This window comes from Narcine bancroftii, chromosome 14, assembly GCF_036971445.1.
Source record: "Narcine bancroftii isolate sNarBan1 chromosome 14, sNarBan1.hap1, whole genome shotgun sequence".
NCBI lineage: Eukaryota > Metazoa > Chordata > Chondrichthyes > Torpediniformes > Narcinidae > Narcine > Narcine bancroftii.
This window is the reverse complement of record NC_091482.1, coordinates 7,894,158-7,907,512: the sequence shown is the minus strand read 5'-3', so window position 1 is coordinate 7,907,512 and position 13,355 is coordinate 7,894,158. Positions and strand designations below refer to the sequence as shown.

General features: G+C 38.9%; 1 protein-coding gene across 9 annotated transcripts in view; it reads left to right on the top strand.

Moving 5' to 3' along the window:
- LOC138749437 (neurofibromin) overlaps positions 1-13,355 on the top strand; it is a 277,305-nt gene that overhangs the window by 134,655 nt on the left and 129,295 nt on the right. For 8 of the 9 annotated variants that reach the window (XM_069910751.1, XM_069910749.1, XM_069910753.1 and 5 more), the window contains 2 exons: positions 886-1,021; positions 7,318-7,383. In XM_069910751.1, coding sequence (XP_069766852.1) covers positions 886-1,021; positions 7,318-7,383 — 202 coding nt within the window. The remainder of the gene's footprint in view (positions 1-885; positions 1,022-7,317; positions 7,384-13,355) is intronic. The other variant, XM_069910754.1, reaches the window with a different exon arrangement.

Below are 13,355 nucleotides of genomic sequence, written 5' to 3'. Positions count from 1 at the left end.
TTTATTATCAAAGTACAAGCTTGACATTACATACTGTCCAACCCTGAGATTCTTTCCTCTGCTGGACTTAGCAATTTCTATACCAGTGTCTGTAAACTACTCCTCAGCAACTGTGAACAGAAACTATAAGCCAACTGCAAAACTGTGCGGGTATAAATAGGCTGTAATAAATAATGAGTCTATGAATGAGACTGAAAATTTATTAATTCTTTTTTAAATGTAGACATACAGCACGGGAACAGGTCATTTTGGCCCACAAGTCCGTGCCCCCTAATTACACCCAATGAACCTACACTCCTGGTTTGAATGGTGGGAGGAAACCGGAGCCCCTGGGAAAAACCCACGTAGACACAGGGAGAACGTATCAACTCCTTATAGACAGTGCGGGATTTGATCCCCAGTGCTGATCGCTGACGCTGTAAAAGTGTTGCGCTAACTGCTACACCAACCGTGCTATCCGTGTGTATTATTCAGGAGACTGATAGTTGAGGGATAGCTACTATTCCTGAACCTGGTGGTACGAGTCGTGTGACATCTGTACCTCCTATTTTCTTCCGATTCTATAAGCATACGTTCATTTTCATATTATTAATGCCGCAGTAATCAATATTGATGAGGCAGTTCAGTGTCTTCTTTTGTTGGCAAAGTGCATTATAAACTTGGATTTTTTTCATATTTATCACACACATCAGATAAATGTGGCTTCTTATAAAATCAAATTTGTCTGGAGAATGGTTAACAGAAGGATAGGGGGATTCATCAACTTATCTACTGACTTGAAGATGCAATTGATAAGCATCTAGTTATTCTTTTATTTAATCCTGCTGTTTTGTGCAAGTTTCCTTGACCATCCAAATGAGTAATGATTTAAATGCTGTTCAACAGGTTAGAACCAACAGAAAGCCTGGATGAAAATCAACGGAATCTGCTACAAATGACCCAGAAGTTTTTCCATGCCATCAGTAATTCCTCATCCGAGTTTCCCCCACAACTGAGAAGCGTCTGCCATTGCTTGTATCAGGTATGCAGCTCGGAGCAATTGGAATTAGGGAGTGAACTAAGTTTATCCCAGTGATGGGAAATTGGGAAGAAGCCATTGAGGTGCATTGAAGCAGGAACTGCCATGTACTGGATGCATTCTTGGTGGACAAATGAAATAAGCTTTGTTTGTGGGTACTTAACTTTTCAAAGCAAGTGCTGCAGTAAATTTGGGATGCAGTTGTTTGGCCATGATGTGATGTGAGCTGTATCGATCAGTGGTTTAATTTTTTGTTGAAACAATTAATTCTCAATCTTGCTTCAGTTTCTTTGCCACCCTTTATAATTGAGAATGTAATTGTAAAGTGGTAATATTGACGTGGACATTTACCCCCTCCATAAATCTTCGTCCGCGAAGCCAAGCCAAAGAATATTTTACAATATATTGAAACCGGAATCAATATCAATGTTTCAAGGCTGAATTTTAGTTGAAACTCAGTCCTGGGAAGAACCGTAATCGGATTTTTTTTTAAGGCCAAGTGTTTCCTCAAATATTTACTTTGAATGATATGATCAGTTAAGGAATATAAGATTTTTTTTAAAAAACCACATAGTGATTCCAATCAGGCTCCTGGTATCTGGCACCTATGGGGATTGGTAGATGCTGGATCAGTATACTTTCCAAATGCTTGAGACATATTTTTATAATGCCTAATGAATACACCTGCATTAAGATTGTAGTTTGAAAATCAAAAATATCCTACACTGTACTTGCACTGAACAAACTTCACTTGCATGAATATATAAACCTGAAAGCATTTTACATTGTTTTCAGTCACATTCTTTCACCGCTGCATCTGCAGGTTCCTTCTTCTCCACGGAGCTGCCCGAAAGACGAACAACAACATTATAGAAAATAACAACCTCCCCCCAATGTTTACAGATAAAGCCTCTGACCGGGGCGACTCTTACTGACTAGGGATAAGGAGACATTTTAAGAGAGTCGCCCCAACAGCGGAGCAGCATCGACCAGCTTTTATCCTTGGCGATGCCACTTTATTCAAGCACAATTTTATTCAAACTTTCTTTAAACAGCTGCTACAAGCAAAGCATGACCAAGGAACTCTGCTTGGCTGAATGTTTGCTTCGTAAACCAAAGGTTATGAATAACTTCAGAAAACGTTTACAATTTTAAATTTGTGTATTTTTTAACCCATTATTTTAATTTTTAAAAATTTGTTTCATCGATTTATTATTTTTTTGACAGTAGCTTGAGGGTTCCAGTTGCTTGAATTCTGAAAACCTCACAAAGATAAGCGTATACAGAGCCGTTGTCATACCCACACTCCTGTTCGGCTCCGAATCATGGGTCCTCTACCGGCATCACCTACGGCTCCTAGAACGCTTCCACCAGCGTTGTCTCCGCTCCATCCTCAACATTCATTGGAGCGCTTTCATCCCTAACGTCGAAGTACTCGAGATGGCAGAGGTCGACAGCATCGAGTCCACGCTGCTGAAGATCCAGCTGCGCTGGATGGGTCACGTCTCCAGAATGGAGGACCATCGCCTTCCCAAGATCGTGTTATATGGCGAGCTCTCCACTGGCCACCGTGACAGAGGTGCACCAAAGAAAAGGTACAAGGACTGCCTAAAGAAATCTCTTGGTGCCTGCCACATTGACCACCGCCAGTGGGCTGATAACGCCTCAAACCGTGCATCTTGGCGCCTCACAGTTTGGCGGGCAGCAACCTCCTTTGAAGAAGACCGCAGAGCCCACCTCACTGACAAAAGGCAAAGGAGGAAAAACCCAACACCCAACCCCAACCAACCAATTTTCCCCTGCAACCGCTGCAATCGTGTCTGCCTGTCCCGCATCGGACTTGTCAGCCACAAACGAGCCTGCAGCTGACGTGGACTTTTTACCCTCTCCATAAATCTTCGTCCGCGAAGCCAAGCCAAAGAAAAATTTTAATTTTAAAAAATTTATTTCATCGATTTATTATTTTTTTGACAGTAGCTTGAGGGTTCCAGTTGCTTGAATTCCAGATACCAGTGGTTTTACTGTAAATTGATAAAAGCAGACTTGCGGAGACTCTAAGTATATTGTAACATTTGATAAAGGAGAATGAATTGAAAATGTCCCAGTTTTACCCTAAAAATGGTAAACATTTGGATTCACTTTTGAGAAATGAGAACACAATATGAGATCAAGTGGCATTGAAGGATCTGTGGTGATGTCAATCTAAAATTTAGCTGCACGGTGGCCACTTCCAGGAAACCGATCTCCTAACTTTGAAATCAGATCAACTTCAAATTGATATAATTTTGCAAGCAAACGTGCGCATTCTACTTTTTAGTGAATGCTGAAGCAGACTAAAAATATCACCTTTCTCTGGAAGAGGAGTATACAATCTTTCCAAAATTCCTCCTTGTCCCTGAGCCCTGCAAAATCTCCCTGTGAGTGTTTGTCCAATTATTCAATATTTTTTCTATCAGTCATGGCATTCTTAACCACAACAATTCATTGAGTCATCTTAAAATTGTGTCTGCCTTCCAATTCCTTTAGAGAAACCTTCTTAATCCTAAACTATGTGCAGTGGAACAAGTTTCTCAATAATTCTCCAATGATAATGATTGGTTTTAAACTTTGGTCTTAACAGCTCGCATGTGGTTTACTCCTTGTTCAGTAGTTTTAAAAGGATATTGGTTGACCATTTCAGACAGAAATTTTAACTGAATTGTTATTTTTAAGCGGCACTTTTCTCCAATTTTCCTATGGCGATGACTTGTCTATGTATACTATATTTCATTGGACTGTTACTCTCTCTCAGACAAGGGGCCATTTCTTTACCCTTGTTTAAACTGGATGAATCCTTTCAAGTAATCCTGTCCAAGGTAACTTCCTCAACCAAGTTGTATCTGCTTGGAAGCCTAACCATGGGTGTCAGAATAACTTTAGTGGGAATGTTGACTTGATTCGTTTTGTCCCTCATGTGTTGTCTCTGGTCACTTGAAGAATTTTCATGGCCCCCATCGCTTTCATTGTTTGACTGTACATATCTTTGATTTGCTTTGTTTTGGGAATTGAGGGCTGGGATTGCACTGATTTTGGAAACTTGCAGTTTTCCCATGGCTGTTACGTTTGTCCATACACGAGCAGCAGAAACTGCTCTAAGAGAACAAGTAAATCAAAGTCGTGTGTCATTAAATTGTTATTGGAGTTTTGCTGCTCTTGAGGCACAAAGTTACTTTTTGATTAACAAACTGAGAAATGTGGTGCAGAATATTTATACCTGCCAAGGACTGAGTTTAAATTTTTCAATTCTCTGGTGGGTGCCTGTACATAAGAAAATGTGCATACAATGGTTTTATGGATTTTGAAATACCTCAGGAAAAATGTCCAACACATAATTTTACTGCAGCAGTAAAGGTTAAGCACAGTATGGCATAAATTTGCTCTCCTCTTTTAAATGCATCAATTTATACTACTTTTGTTAAGCGTGTTTTTGCTGGAAGACTTGCACTTGTTTGTTTCACTCACAAAGTTTTCTATTTGTGGCAAAAGTGGAGGAGTTATAGCATTAAATTTTGTCTAAATAAATTATGTGTTTTACTTCAGGTAAACATGCTCACCATTCCTTTAACACCCTATGGGATTTTATTTGGCCAAAAGAAGGAATTTCAGTAAATATAATGAGCAGTTGTTTCTACCTGGCAGGTCTGGCAGCAGCAACAGAAAGCAAAACTGAGCGAATGTTTCAGGTCAATGACCATCCATCACTGCTTTGCATTTGTGTAAAGTCAGCGTTGTATTCAAAAATGTACTGAAGTTTAGGAGCCATGGAGTTGTGCAATGTACCCACAAGCCCTTCAGCACAACCTGCTGATCTGATTTGCCATTTATCTAGAGACCTCAACATCTCCTCACTTGTCCGGAAGAGGATTACTTGAGTCCCCCCCCCCCCCCCAAAAAAAATGTCAACGTGATCTACTGAGATCGCTGTCTGAAGAGGGCACGCAAAATCATCAGAAACCCCTTCTACCTAACACACAGCGTCTTTCAGCCAGTCTAGTCAGGAAAGAGATACAGGAGTATCAGAGCTAGCACCACCAGGCTGAGGATCAGCTTCTCACATTCATTAAACAATATATATTTATTTATTTGTATGGATGAAATACTTGTCCTGCCTCTTTCTTGTTGTCTGAATGTGTGTTATGTCTGGTTGCATGGATGTGTGATTTTGCACCACAGACTGGAGAACGCTGTTTTGTTGGGTTGCAATTATACAATCAGGTAACAGTAAACTTGACTAAAGTTGGCCCATACCCTATCCATGTTCCAATCTAAATATTACTAGTTCTGAAGAGTTATCCAACTGAAATATTGGAGAACCTTGAAGAAGGTTCAAGAAGTATGTATCAACTTGAAACATACCTTGAAAGACGTCCAAAAAAATCAGTAATATATCTTTACCTCCTGTGGACGCTGTACAATAAAATTTCCCGGTATCTTCCAACAGAATGTAATTGCAGTTTTGTTTTTATAATCTATCAATTCATATTGATAGCTGTTCAGATTGTCAATTGTTTAGCAAATCACTCATTACCTTGTCGTGGTGTCCTTAATCATTTGGTTCTGTCCTTCAGCATCTTGGGTTCAGGTTTGTCTTGAGTGGTTAAAAAAAATCTGTTCTGCAAAGAGACTCAGGCAGTGTCCGTGGAGAAAAATCGGCAGTCAGCGTTCTAGTTGATGTTATGCATCCCACACAAGATTTGACTTCTGTTTACATTATGTACTTAAACGAAGCAGAACATACCAAGGTACATCACAAGATGCCAAGTCACGTTCAAACAAGTGCTCAAAGCTTAATTAAATATTAGGTCTCAAATGCCTTGAGCAAAGAGAGAAGTAAAGGTCTTGCATGGGAATTGTTGGAGCTTTGGACCTTGGTACTGATGAAGTGGCCATCAATAGATCATCAGCTAAATTATTGAGATGAACAGGTAGATTTGGAGAGGTTGAGGCAAAGAATAATGGGGGTAGGGAGGGACATGTAAGTTGGTGCGTTACTTCAGTGTTAATCAGCAAGTGGGAGTGATAGATTACCATGACTGGCTGAAAGTTTGGACATTGGCAGCAGACCCTCTCAAGCATTTTCTCTTCTACTGATGTCAGTCAAATCGATCTATTGTTTTGTTCTCTTTAGCTTTCCTTCCCAAAATAATTAAATCAAACTTGCTACAGTGCAGGCTGTGGGGGGAAAAAATATCTTGAATCAGTGGAATTGTGGAAAATGACCAATGCATTCACCATCCCCATGGGTGTTTATCATCTTTAAGTCTTGAGGTCCTCATGATTTGTCTTTAAAATAAACTTGGAATGTCATAAGTTTTAAAATAATTGCAATGTGCCTGTGCTTTACAAGTGGAATATACTGATGCTGAACTTTCAGAAAGTATTTTGTGCTCCACTTTCTAACTTCGTCTTGATTGAATATTTTGCTGGATTGTTTGAAGGGGAAGGGTTGGAAATGGGCTTCCTGCTTTGAGTCCAACTGTATTGATCCATCAAGGCATTGTGATTTTTTTAAAATCACCTGTTACAATGGGGGGTATAATAGAGGAGGGAGGAATTTGGGGTTAAATCCCTGCCTCAAAACTGAAGGCCCTTTAACAAGGGACAGTCTTGATGAGGAGTTTCGACCTGAAACACCGACAATTTCTTCACTCCCTCACCCCCACCCGCAGATGCCGCTCAACCTGCTAATAAGTTCCTGCAGCAGATTCCGGTAGTTTTTAGCTCCAGATTCCAGCATCTGCAGTCTCTGATGACCCCAAGACATTCTAAGACCTCTGTTAATGTCAGTGTTGTGCTGTCCCCTTTGAGAATTATTAGACTTGGTTAAGACTGTGTTTTTCAATCTTTTGTTTTCGTGTTGTTTGAGAAGGGTTCTTTCAGTGATTTAAAGATTGTACTTTTTTTTATTGATGACATTGTTGGCTGATGCATTATGGCCATGGAACAAAGCTTGAAAGGATGTCCAGCCAGAAATAGTAGTTTGATTACCTTGTGGGGGAGGTTGGGCGGGACTTTATAGGGTGGGAGAAGAATGGATTTTTTTTTCTGGTCTGAGAAGTTGAGATTTAAGCGAAATGTGACAATTTTGTCTAAAAGCAGTTGTGCCCAATTAAAATTTTTATTTCCCCATTTAAACTTTTAATTGCAATAGAGAGTTTAATATTAACTGTATATTTTTGTGCAGTTTTGTGTAGAAACCAACAATATGCCTTTGTTGTGTGAAGTTGGTACTGTGACTTGTGCTCATCTCTGTTCTGTAGGCTACTTGCCACTCTCTACTGACTAAATCTGCAGTAAAAGAAAAAAAGGAAACCATGAAAAAATCAGTAAGTTCAGTGACCTTTTTTTGCCATTTTTGTATCACCCTTTCTTTAAAAGCAATTTCTTAAAATCTTGTTCTTTTTCTCCCCCCCCCCCCCCCCCCCCCCACCCACTCCACCCACCCCTAAAACAAAATACTTCAGCCTTTTTGATCCTCACTTTGGAATCATTCTACTAATTCTGGCAAAGATTTAGCTTTCATTCCAATTAACACTTTAATTTGGATTCTCAAACTGTACCGGTGTAGTTTGGATTTCCTTAGCAGGTTGAGTTAACTTAGTTAAATGTGCTTCCTAAGAAGTGTGTAGCAGTTTTGCAAATTTGGATTAAATCTTAAAGACATGAGTATTGTTTCATGGTTATTGCACCCTTCTTGAAACTGACAACCCATTGGTTCTTTGCAAGGTTGATGCTCAATTGGTGTCAGCAAGCTAGATGACTGTAATTCATTTAATAGTGTTTTAAATATTGTCAGGTACATTGGCTATTTAAACAGTGAATGCTTTGACTGAATTACAACTGTGAACTCATTGACAACGAGATGACGTAAATGAAGTAAATCCTGGGACAAAATCGTGTCTTGACAGGTCCCACAAATAAAGTTGGATCAAGAGTTCTAGTGCTGTCACCAGCAGAGCTGATGACATGAAAGGCGAAGGTGTGTTATTCTATGTCATGGGTTGTGGGCAATATATTCAAAGTTCAGATTTATTTTAGAGTATAGACGTGACATCAGTACCATCCTGAGATTCTTTCTCCTGCCGGCGAGTCAGAATTACCACTTATTGGTAGTGGAAAAAAACTACCCAAGAAGAATGCATGAAAAGAAATGTAAACAAACTGCGTAATACAGCAAAAAAAATCAAAGTCCTTAAAAGAGTCCCTGATTGAGTTTGTTGTTGACGAGTCTGATGGTGGCAACTGTTCCTGAACCTGATGGTGTGAGTCTTGTGGCACCTAAACCCCTTTCCTGACAGTAGCAATGAGAGCAGAGCATGTGCTGGGTGGTGTGGATCCATGACGATTGCTGCTGCTCTCTGTCGGCAGCATTCCCTGTGGGGAGGATTTTCCCTGTGATGTCCTGGGCACTGTCCACTACATTTTTCAGAGGATTGAATGCAGGAATACAGAAGGCTTATTGCAGATGTACATAGAGCCTTGTTGCAACAACACCTGGAGTGTGATTGGTCTCCTTACCTAAAAGGTCATACTTTATCAATGATTATTTTATTGTCATGTAATAAAACAGATGTAATATTACACTAATGCCAGCTCCTCTGTGTTAGGGTTTGAATATCCTTTTTCTTATTTTCAACATGATTGTTTGAACTCTGCTCAATTCAGTGCTTTAGGCCCATGAGAAAGAAAGCACGATAAAAGAGTTGATGAGGGTTATTATTTTTGGAATCAAGCGAGTTAAAGGTTACTGTGGATAGAATGAAATATTGAGTTTCTAATCAAATCTGTCATGATTTTGTTAAGTAGAATGGTTAAGTATAAACTCCTACTCTTTGTATATTTGTGTGAGTAAGAGAATGATTGGAAGTAGATTTCTGCACAGCCAGATCATGAAGTATTCTAAGTATTTTAAGAAATGTAATTTTTTAATCTCCAATTTGGGTCATATTTGCAGTTGAATAATTACAGGCCGTCTCTGGGTAACGTGGGGTTGGGATGTGATTGAAGTCTTGTTTTCTTTCTCTAAAAATTCAAAAAAATACACAAAAATCACCCAGTTATGGTACCTTCAGTGTTGCAATGAATGGCATCAAAAGTACATATTTGACTGAACAATTGTTAAAAGGGGAGAGAGATAACTTGTGTGAACATCCTTTAGACATACAGCACAGTAACAGGCCATTTCAGCCCACGAGTCCGTGCCGCCCAATTTACACCCCATTAAACTACACCCCTGGTAAGGTTTGAAGGGTGGGAGGAAATTGGAGCCCCCAGAGAAAACCCATACAGACTTGGGCAGAACATACAAACTCCTTACAGACAGCGCGGGATTCGAACCCCTGTCCGGTCCTGATCGCTGGTGCTGTAAAGGCGTTGCGCTAACCACTACACCAACCGTGCTTGTTAGAACAATGTCAAACTATTAAATTTAATCATATGTTATATCATATAAAGTTGGGTGTCATAACCCAAGGATAGCCTGTATTCAGCTAATCCATGTTGCAAAATACCTTGCCTCTTGATATTTGTGGTTTAAAAAAAGGTGTCCCAGTGATTATCATGTGGATATTTAAGTGAGCCCCAGAAATTATATGGGTTGTTTAAAAATTGATGAAAAATTAAGCTGAACACAATTCAGTTTCATTAAAGTATTCACTGAATTTCAAAAGCAAGGAGCTGATATTCTAATATTTGTGAATCATTTTGAAACATTGATTTAAAAAAAAACACCACATGAAACCTATATGCAAAATATCGTTAAATTTTGAACAAAGAAATTATCTCCTTAAAGAGAGATTTAGCGTTTTGGGTTTATGCTTCAGGGGCCTCCAATATGAGAGAAAAAGAACCACATTATTTTAGACCGATCATAACAAATTGTCTGTTAAAGTTTGATCTGAACGTGAAGTGTTCCTTACATTGTGTACATGTTGATTGGAGAGGCTATTGCCTGAGGTGGTCTCATGCCATGGGTGTTTTAGTGCCAGCCATCTGTCTTTGGAAATACGGTAAAATCACAATTCAAACAACTGGCAAAAAAAATCGCAGAAAATAAATACATAAAAAAATACGGAAGTTTAAAATTGGCGCCTCTAGCAGTTAATTCGCTAATCCACGCAACACGCAATCTCAAACAACTGGCATATCCATTCATCTGGCATCGACGAATCCTCGTAGCCGCTGGATACTGGGAGTTGCTAAATTTGTCCTTTTGTATCTCCCAAGGCAAGGATGTGCTTTGTGAGGTGGTGTGTGTAGAACTGCTCGTGCTTGCCTTTTACTATCTTATCGGAATTGTGGATAGCAACATCCTGCCCACCCTTTTGTACTCTTTTCCTCTGGAGAAAAGCCAGCATTCGAACAGTCATTTAGTACATTTTCTGTAACTGTCTTGACATTTCCATAGTTATCCACTGCTTCAAGCATTTGGAAAATACTGTTTTGCCTTAATTTGGATGAATCGATGACCATTCATTTGACGACATCGAGCCATCTGATTTTTATCATTCACTCCATATTTCCTTATAATGCCACCTATCTCTGTTAAAAGCAAATTTAGATCCCTGACTTTCTTTACCATCACTGAAGTCATTGTAAACATAGAAAATTTTCACTTCACTATATCTGGCCAGTTTGAGTAGCTGCCCCTTTATTCTACTCTCCTGCCACTTTGTTGACTGGCCGGGTCAGTAATTTTCTAGCCTGAACTTTCTTTACCTTTATCTGTCTCATTCGAAGGGCATGATTAAATGTCTTCTGGAAATCGATGTAAATAATAGAACCATGGCCTCGACTTTTAATTATCTTAGCATTTTAAAAAAATCCATTTGGAATTTTTAGGCATATTAGCCCGTACTGCAAATAAATGTTGGGTCACTCTGATTTACTGAAAATTTGAAAGGTATTCAGCAACTACAATTCTGATTATGTTTCTCAGTAATTTTAGGTTGTGATCTTTCTTGATTTACTTTATTTCTCTTATCTTTCCTTTAATAGTATTTCATTCTGGAGGCATGATCTCGAAATCTGGAAAACTCCAAAAGTTTATACTTGGGACATACCCAAAGGCATTAATTATGCCACAATATCATTTCATTATTAAGAAACACAAGAGTGTACCCTTCAGATTCTTTGAATCCGAGCAGGCAGAGGTGGTTTCTTTCCTTGATCATTTTTGAGAAATTAACTTGGAAAAACCCTATCTCAGTTGTTTCATTATCAATTTCCAAAATCCAGCCGTTTTTCTCAAGTCTGAGTTCGACTTGATTAACGGTACTGTTGTATTGAATCAACAGGATGGGTGTTTTAGCCTAATCCTTGGCTGATATTTTAGTGCCTCATTCTTACAGAGGAAGTAGGGCCAAAGTCATTCCTCCTATTTATTTCAGAAGAGTGAAAACTGGTTTGCTTCCCGGCAATTACAGAGAGATGTATTAAATAGAAGAATACTAAGTATTTAAAAACATGAAAAAAAAATGTTTAAGTTCCTGATTTGAAGTAGAATTCAAATTCATTTGGGTGGTAAGAGAAGCAAGAAATCAGAATTCCTTCTGGATCTCTAATCTTTCTTCCGAGTGATAGGGAGTAATCTTTTACGACCAAATGAGTCTCCTCACTTATTCACTCATTAGGCCATTGAATTCTTCATGTCACTGCAAGTACATTTTCTACATTGTGAGCCTTTTACAGTGATTGAAGAAGCAATTTGTTTTGATGCTAAGGACATTGACTGGTGTGTGAGATCCACTTCAATGGTTCTGCAACAATGATCTGGGCACCTTAGATAATGAATGATGCCCAGTTACATTCCCATGTTTTGTTGGATTCTGAAGTTTCAATCTGATTGTTTTGTGAATCTCAGTTGAAAATATTTCCCAGCTGACACAATGCACCAGAGCTGTTCGTTTGACAGTTTGTAACGGACACTTAAACTTGCATAATTTTGGGCGATATTGAAAGCCGAGGTGGCCTCTATTTGTACATCAGTGTTCAGATTTCCTAATTATTCCAAACTTTAATATAACCAATCAGATGCAGTTGTTACTTTAAAATAGAAATCCTAGTTTTTGTTCACATTTGACGGTTGACTAGTTTACTTGAAAATCTTTGTCTTTGGCTTGGCTTCGCGGAATAAGGCCAAGACTAATGACTTATAATTGTGAGTAAACACCCTTCATGGCCGTTGGAGAGTGCAAGATTGCTTTATTTCAGATTTGTTTAAAAATCTGAATGATTACCATTGCATTATGGTGGGGGGTGGGGGGTGGGGGGGGAGACGAGAAACTGTTTAATTTTTGTCCTTGATGGAAAGGAATTCTTGTCATCCTTTGCCTGATATGACTTGTACATGACTTCTGATTCTTAGGTATTAGAGCTTTACAACACAGAAATTGGCAAAGTTGTCAACCTATTTGCTTGTTTGCCTTCATTTGGTCCAAATTCCTCTCAATCTTTCCTTTCCATATTGCCATCTAAATATATATTGAATGTTGGAATTTGTACCTGCCCCCATCCCTTACTTTGGCAACTTGTTCTTTATGCACCCTCTGTCAGGGAGATAGATGCCCTCAGTTCCCTTTAAATCTTTCCCCTCTCACCTTAAATCTATGCTCTCTTAATTTTAGATTCCCCTACCTTGGGTAAAAGTCAACAGCTCTTCACTTCATCTGATCTCCTCATGGTTTATAAAACTCCCACGTCTCCATCAGCCCTCACTGGTCTAGATTGAAAAGACTACCCTATCTGGATTCTCAAGTCTGCCAAACTTGGAAATCTTTCCTGAACACCCTTTTGGCTTGCTGACATTTTTCACGTAGCTAGTTGTCCAGAACTGAATACTATTCTCCCTTTTGGGCCCTGATGAATGGCTTAACAAGCCATTCAGTAGACATGCATTCAGGAATGGATGGGATATACAATAAACACCGACTTCCTAGTGAGAGCCACACCATTGAATGAATGAAGAATGCAGTGTTATTCTTTGGTATCTCCACTTCTCCTATGGTTCAAAACCTAATGGTTGTCCTAGATTTTGTTAAATTGTAATGTAATTTTTATGAACTACCTTTCATAATTAAAATCTAATACAGTACAACTCCGATTATAATGGTTGGGACTGGGCCTATTTTGGATATACAATATTTTCAGATAACGTCATTTTTCAAAAAACTGCCCAGTAGCAGCAACAAACGACTTGTAAGTATTTAAACAATAACAAACAAGGGAAGGCTTTTAAAGCGTGAAATAATGTTTAATTCTCACCAAAAAAACAACCGGAACAAAATAAGATAAATCCAAC